This window comes from Fukomys damarensis, unplaced genomic scaffold, assembly GCF_012274545.1.
Source record: "Fukomys damarensis isolate Sample0158 unplaced genomic scaffold, DMR_v1.0_HiC HiC_scaffold_17, whole genome shotgun sequence".
NCBI lineage: Eukaryota > Metazoa > Chordata > Mammalia > Rodentia > Bathyergidae > Fukomys > Fukomys damarensis.
The window spans coordinates 43980290-43988769 of NW_022900929.1; the positions used below are offsets into that span (position 1 = coordinate 43980290).

The 8480-nt window shown below is 33.7% G+C and overlaps 1 protein-coding gene across 1 annotated transcript; it reads left to right on the forward strand.

Annotated features, from left to right (window-relative positions):
* The first annotated feature begins 330 nt into the window (after positions 1 to 330).
* LOC104865218 (olfactory receptor 4K1) lies at positions 331 to 1266 on the forward strand. The gene has a single exon (XM_010628625.1). It carries the CDS (start codon positions 331 to 333, stop codon positions 1264 to 1266), a length of 936 nt encoding a protein of 311 aa, XP_010626927.1.
* Positions 1267 to 8480: the final 7214 nt, after the last annotated feature.

The following is an 8480-nucleotide window of genomic DNA, read 5'->3' on the forward strand; positions in this document are numbered from 1 at the left end:
ATGGTAATAATGTTTCACTCATTTATTTTTGCCTATTTTTACTTTATATTATGTGTTTATTAGGTATACATTCCCAATTACTATAGTTTTCATGTCTAATTTTTCTCACAGTTTTCCAATATTTTTAGCATTCACATGTATTAATAGCACAATGATTTATATATGTATAAATATATATATATATAATAGAATATATATATATATTTTATTAAGTGAAATTGAATTGAAAGCTTATCATGTGTCTTTTTCTTATGAAATAGGTATATTTAGATATCATTTATGGTGAAATTTCCCTGATTTCTTTTTCTTTAGACACCGTGGGTTGGATTCATGGCTCGTACTAACGAATCAATGGTGTCTGAGTTTGTGCTTCTGGGACTCTCTAGTTCTCAGGAACTTCAGCTTTTCTTTTTTGCCATATTCTCTATAGTTTATGTGACATCAATGTTAGGAAATGTCATGATTATTGTCATAATTTTCTGTGACTCCCATTTGAACTCTCCTATGTACTTTCTGCTCAGTAACCTTTCTTTCCTTGATATTTGCCAATCTAACTTTGCTACCCCCAAGATGCTCGTGGACTTTTTTGTTGAGCATAAAACTATCTCCTTTGGGGGCTGCATGGCCCAAATATTCCTTCTTCATAGTTTTGTTGGGAGTGAGATGATGCTACTTGTAGCTATGGCATATGACAGATTTATAGCTATTTGTAAGCCCCTCCACTACAGCACAGTTATGAATCGGAGGCTTTGTATAATTTTTGTGTCTGTTTCCTGGGCAGTGGGTATTCTTCACTCTGTGAGCCACTTGGCTTTTACAGTGAATCTGCCATTTTGTGGTCCCAATGAAGTAGATAGCTTTTTCTGTGACCTTCCCCTAGTGATCAAGTTAGCTTGTATGGATACATATAGGGTGGAAATTATCACCCTAACGAACAGTGGCCTGATATCGTTGAGCTGTTTCGTGGCTTTGCTTATTTCCTATACTGTCATCTTGGTCACAGTTCAGCACCAGTCCTCCAGGCGGTCATCTAAGGCACTTTCTACATTGACTGCCCATATCACAGTGGTCATTCTTTTCTTTGGGCCTTGCATTTATTTCTATATATGGCCTTTTAGCCGACTTTCTGTGGATAAGTTCCTTTCTGTCTTCTACACTGTTTGTACACCCTTGTTGAATCCCATTATCTACTCTCTGAGGAATGAAGATGTTAAATCAGCCATGAGCAAGTTGAGAAACCATCATGTAAACTCCTGGAAAGACTAAGGATTATCATTACAAAACACTCATGGAGTGTGACAAGCATCCTGTGAATGAGAGCATCATGAGAACCATCTTTGCTACTGATAAGAATTACTGAGTTACAGAATCGACTTTCACTCTGAATGCAAGGGAGTTGCATAAATAGAACAGCTCTTGGTTCTACTGTGAGAAACAATTTACTCATTATTTGTAATTCTAAAGTGCAATTTGTCTTCAAAATATATTGTAACACTTTAAATATTTTATAAATGACTTTGAGAATATAATGCACATAAAATATGATTAGTGTCATTAAAATGTTCACCTCTTTAATTCAATGTTATTTTATAATTTGTGATCAAATGTGTAAATTGAATTTCTGATATCGGTACTCAACTTATTTATAACATTATTGCATATTTGATATAGTAAACAATATCATATTTTATAAAGTGTATTTGACCTCATTAGTAAATATTTGTTAGCTGATATTTTCCTTGTGTACTGAATAGTTTATTATCATAACTTAGTTATATATTTGACTACCATTATATTTTTGTCTACCATTTTGTTCCTATGAAGGTGTTTCTGTTTTGTTTTACATTATTTGATGCATAATTATAATTATCAAACTTTTTCTAGATATTTGTTGTCATCAGTGACATGCATATTTATTTTCCAAATTCATTTACTTTAAATGTAGCATAAATTAATTTTAAAGAGTTCTGCCTTATTTAAAGAAATTATAAAATATCTTTGAAGTTGTTTTCTAACATGACAGAGGCTAAATATTTAAATTTAAATAATGCTAATTCCATATATATCTAAAACACACAAATGGATAAAGTAACATTGATTATCTACAACTGAGGGCCAAGTCTATTCTTTCATTTATCTTTGGAAAAAGAATAGCAAAAGTAAAATTCATATGTGTCCAAAACTGAGTTGAAAAGCACCATTAGGTATGTTTCACATCCTAGCCAAACCTTTTCTGATTTATTTCTTCCTGATATTTGCATTATTTTAAGGTCCTGTACCAGAGACCAAATGAATTCTAAAAATGAAAAACAGAACTATTTATAACAGAAAATAAGAAGACTGTAATTGTTCTCACTCCATATTCAGTATTTTACTTATATTCTAGGATATAAGTTATTTGGCTATGTGCATATATAAATTATTTGCATCTCAAGTCTTAGTGTAGGGAGGATTTTAGACATAGGCTTGCAGTCCTGTTGAACAAGTATATTATGTAGGCTTTATTGCTGCTAACTTTGGAATCTTGTTTAACTTCACTTGTACAATGCCAAAACATGGTAATGAACTTTAAAACTTGGCTATCTGTTATATGTTTTTATACAGTACTGAAAACATTTTTGTTGTACAATAAACATGAAACTCATCACAATATTATTTGTAGCCCCTCCATCTGTCCTACTGAGCAACTGTCAAGGGATTGACTGTACACTTGAAAAATCAGGACATTGTACTGCTCTGATCTTCAGTATTCTCATATACAAGCTGAAGTTTTTCATAACTGTTTCCCACTTTATGAAGTGTAAAAATTAGATAGGTAGTTTCACTGTTGTTACTCCTATAAAAGAAATCCCATGACTTCAAGTTGGGTATGGATCCTGTGTTGAAAGACCTTTTCTACTTCTATCTTTCAAGTAAATTAAACTTATTATGCCTGTGTACCTTCCTCTTTACCATTTTTCTTTTTTGATTAAAATGTAAAACTATAACTTTATAATTTTTCAGGGTTCATTTGTTAGAATTAACATGAACTTTGATATTTATATGCTATATTAATTTCCTAGACCTGCTCTAACAAATAGTCACAAAAAGGTGGCCTCAAAAATGTAAATTTATTATTTTAAGAATAACAGTAAATACAGTGGTTTTTAATAGTTTAATAGACTGGTTACAAAAGCAAGGATTAACTATGTGTTTTAAATTAGAAACCCATTTTAAATGTGAAATTTATGAAGAGCATAAGTAAAGCTTAGAAAAATATCTTCTATGCATTAATATTTTAATGCATAGTTCAAAACACAATAATCTATCACAGATGCTTGTTCATGACTGGATGGTAAACACATGGATAACATTGACAAAATAAATAATTTTTGATGAGCAAATTGAAAAATAACAATATTTTGTTTATTTACAAGTAATTATACATCCATGAAGATATAAATTTTAAATTGCAAGGTGCTATTTATTTTTCCATTTAGGATAGTAAGGCTTGTAACAGACTTATGTTCCTTCTTATCAAATAAAAAGGTCAGGAACAATACAATAACTTCTCCTTGAAGAGCATTTGATGATTACTGAAGCCCTGAGTGTGGCAAGGGCAGTGCTTCCCAGGAGCAAGGGCCTTGGCATGGTAAGCAGACGTTCTGTGTCTCCTTTCCCTCGGGAACTTTTCTTGATTGTTTAAAGTGCAGGACCTGGCCTTTGCACAGCAGAGAAACCAGTAGGGTCTGATGATTTCTTGGAGCTGGAGAATAAAGATGGAAAACTCACTAGATTTTAGAGACAGAATTTTCCAGGGGGAGAGGTCAAAGGAATAAATGAGCTCTCCTTCAAAAGATCTGGGAAGACAAGATGCAGGCAGTCAGAGGTACACACAGGCTTGTAACAACGGAACTCAATTCCCACGCAGTGAGTCGTGACTTGTATTGCACCTTTTAGCCCACTATGCTCATGTAGCAAAGGATAAAGTAAAACCTTTCAGAGAAAGGTAATGTTATCTCAAGGCTGATATGAAGTATCCACAGAACACCTTCATTAAATGTCTCAGTGGAAATACGTTCCCTAGATTAAGACAAAGATACATTCGTGACTATTTGTGTTGAATTTGCTGAATATATATATACATATATTATATATATATGCACATATATATTGAATTTGCTGAAAATAAATATGTATATGTATATGTGTGTGCGTGTGTGTGTGTGTATATATATATATATATATATATATATATATATAGTCCTGTTTCATAATAGTTATCAAAGCAGTCAGCTTAGCCCTGAAAAGTCCATGAACAGGTCATAAAAGCATGTAGAGAACATAAGTGACAAAATAAAGACACAGCTGAATTAATAATCTCAGTGTGGTAATGTTGTTCTTTTTTCTTCTTTAAAGAAACCCTACACATTTCAGTAACTTTGCTTTTACCTAATGTATGCCACATATTTCATGAAGGAGATAAAAGAATATCTCTGGCCTCATTGAAGCAACTATATATGAAGGAGCCAGGGAATCACAGAAATATTCCGAAAAGAGTTTAAATGCTACAAATGATAGTTACAGAATGGTATGACCAGAAGAGGACATTTTGTTGACCAACTGTCAGACAATCACAGACTAAGATTAACTTAATGAGTTAAGTCACTTCACATTTCAACTCACAGACCCTGACCCCAAAACCCCAGCTGGTTAATATTTTCAGGAAATAAAAACAATAATTTTTTTCCTATGACAGTGAAAAATAAAATAGAAAAATCAAGTGGTCTTAGCATCATGACTGAAACAGAAGTCAAATTATTAATGAGAAGCTTTGGTAAATGTACATTAAAATTAAAAGCTTTGGTTATTTAATTAACATGTGTGAGGTTATCAGATTCTGTGGTCCTGACTGGAAAATATGTACCTAGTAACTTTGATAGAGACTGATACTGTTTGTTTCACATGAGTGAGAAGTATTTTCTTACTTGTTTATTAAGGAATAAAACAAAAGAATAATACTAATAAGACTGAAAATTTGGAAACATGAAAGGTCTAATTACTGGGCAATTTTCAGAAAGCAATTTGGTACATTTATGAAAACATTCATATTCATGATATTATAATTTATTTCTAGGAGTTGATTTTTGAGTAACATTTTTAAATTCTGTAACATAAAATAAAGTCTTCACATATGTTGAACATCACGAATTTCAAAAAGTAGAGTTCCCATGAGAAGTTGGTTAAAGCCAGAAAAGAAATAGCATGACTGTCAGTGCAGTAGTGCCGCTTGAACCAGACATATATTTCTTTCCCTTTCTGGAGAACATTTCTCCACTCAGCCAGAATAAACTCAATCGCAAAATTTGAGCAAAGGGAAAATTACAGGCATACCACTCAAAAAGAAGTACAGAAAATAACAAAAACAGAAACATGAATCAAGGAACAGAACAATAAATTATTGTGTAGTAAAGGTTAGCTGGAAATGCAAATTTGATTTAACATTTGACAATCATTTAACATAACCCTTTGTATTGACAAAATGAAAGAAAAATATATGAATATTTTTTTAGGTACCAAAACTGTTTGAGAGTAGTTGATAATCATTGTTCAAAAGAAAACTTTCATAAACTATGAATGGAAAAATTATATATGGCTGGAAACTTTAATGAGGCAGAACTACATAATGAGATCTAGGAATGACGTTGTTATCTCCTACCCTGATCTGAAATACCAGCCTAGAAAGCAAAAAAGTATTTCAACAGCAACAAAAAAGTGCAGTGGGACACATTGCATCCATCACCTGATTTCAAGACACTTTATACATAGTAACCAAAAGCAGCACGGTGCTAGCATAAAAAGTAGCACAAAGATCAGTGGAACAGAGGAAAGTTCTCAGAAATAAACTCACACATCTAAAGGCAGCTGATTTGGTGACAGAGACACCAAAAACATACACTGGGGCTCTCAGTCAAGCAAGAGAAAAGTAGGCAAAACCCAGCAGTTTAGTTCACATTATAGAGGACAAGGAGGCTGCTTATAGTGCAGAATGCTAAAAGAAAAGGACCTCACCAAGAAAAATACTCCAAAAATCCACCGCAGGTCACTTTGGCTTGTGTTTAAATCCTCAGTGGGACACTGTGTGAAGAAAGTACTTGACTTATGGAAAAAACAAAAACAAAAATAAAACAACAAAAAAGCAGAAGGGAGAAAAACCCAGCACAGCACAGTCCACACAAAATCAGGAAATGTTTATGTTACCACAAATGGAGTGGGATACCTTGTTTTTCGTGAAGCACTGCTAAAAGAACCTGGAAAAGTATTGACTCAGTAGTGAGACAAAAATCTAGTCTGATGTCACTTAACAAAGCAAAATAGCTGGTCCTGAAATTACAAGAAGTTTGGTAAAACATAACATGAGGAGTAGAATAGAAGTCAAAGATATTCATAAAAAAATACACACTGCATTAACTATTGTTATTCTCTAATTATTGTTATGAAATTTTGTTTTATTTTTCATAGAAGTGAGGAGTGTTTTTTATATGTTCTTCATTAATGCTTACTTGTATTACATTAAAATAAAAGACTACAAAAAGCCATTATACAACCATTAAAATTCACAGCATTGCCTGCAAGTTAAGAATTATCAAGATTCAAAGAAGCATAAAACTCAATCCATAATGAAAGGAACATTTAACAATAGATATGCACATAGAAATGAAAAAAATTATAGAAACAACTATTAGACATATGTTTTATATGATGATGCATACAAAAGATTTAGTAAGCTGCAGGCATACAGAGGTAAAATGGAGGCACAGGAACATCTAGATATCAAAAATGCCTATTTTGTTTGTTCTTTTTTTGTTTTTGTTTTTGGTACTAGGGATTGAATCCAGGTCCTTGTGCTTACGAGGGCAGCAGTGGAACCACTGAGCTAAAGCCACTGTGATAAAAACAGCATGGTACTGGCAAAGAAATAGGCCTGAGGATCAGTGGAACAGACTGGAAGACACAAAAACAAATGCAGATGTACTCAGCTACCTCATCTTTGACAAAGGAGCTCACCATCCTCAGTGGAGGAAAGATAGCCTCTTTAATAAATGGTGTTGGAAAAACTGGATGTCAACCTGCCACAGATTAAAATTAGACCCTTATCTTTCGCCATGCACTAAATTAAAATCCAAATGGATTAAAGATCTAAATATTAAAACAAAAACATTAAACTTGCTGGAAGGTAAGTTAGGCAGAACTCTGGAAGACATTGGTATAGGAAAAGACTTTATGAACAAATCCTCAGTAGCACGGGAACTAGCAGAAAGAATCAACAACTGGGATCTCATCTTACTAAAAAGCTTCTGTACTTCAAAAGAAACCATTAGCAGAACTAAGAGACAATCTACAATGTGGGAAAAAATTTTTACCAGCTGTACCTCAGACAAAGGACTATTATCAAGGATATATAAAGAACTCAAAACAATCAGTCCCCCCAAATATAAAGACCCGATCCAAAAATGGGCATCCGAAATGAACAGACATTTCTCATACAAAGAAGTGAAAGCAGCAAGAAAATATATGAAAAAATGTTCCACATCACTGGTCATTCGAGAGATGCAGATGAAAACAACACTGAGATTCCACCTCACCCCACAAAGAATGGCTGCTATCAAGAAATCACACAATAACAAATGTTGGCGGGGTTGTGGGGAGAAAGGAACCCTCCTCCATTGTTGGTGGGAGTGCAGACTAGTGCAACCACTATGGAAATCAATATGGAGATACCTCAAAGAGCTTGGACTGGAGGTTCCATTTGACCCAGCCATCCCTCTGTTGGGTATCTTTCCAAGAGAACTAAAAGAATCATATCACAGAGAAGTATGTGCACCCATGTTTATAGCGGCACAGTTTGTAATAGCTAAATCTTGGAAACAACCTATTTGCCCATCCGTTGGAAACTGGATAAAGAAGTTGTGGTTTTTCTATAAAATGGAATATTACTCAGCCATAAAGAGCGAGAGAATAGATTCATTCATAGGAAAATGGATACATATTGAAGATATACTCCTAAGTGAAATAAATAAGTCCCACATGTGTAAATACCAAATAGTTTCCCTGGTGTGAATATTCTGCAACAATGCATAAGATTCTAATAAGATTACTGACATTTAGAAATGGGAGGAAAGGAGCTAAAGGTGTAGGGAAGGTGTGATACGTAGGGGAAGAACAAAAAGGGAAAAGAAAAAAATGTGAGAGAATGAAAAGATGAAAATAAAGTGTTTGTAGATGGGGAAGGGAGGAGGGGGTGAAGGGAGGGCAGAGGTAAGGGGAAAAAATGAGAATCAAGACTTGCCATTTAAAGGTACATGATCCCAACAATGAATGTAACTGTACTGTATCCCTAAAATGTACCAATAAACTCAATAAAATTAAAAAAAAATGCCATGTCTGCGAGGAACACTATATAGGATAGGGTAAAAAGCAGAGTAGACCTTGCAGGACAA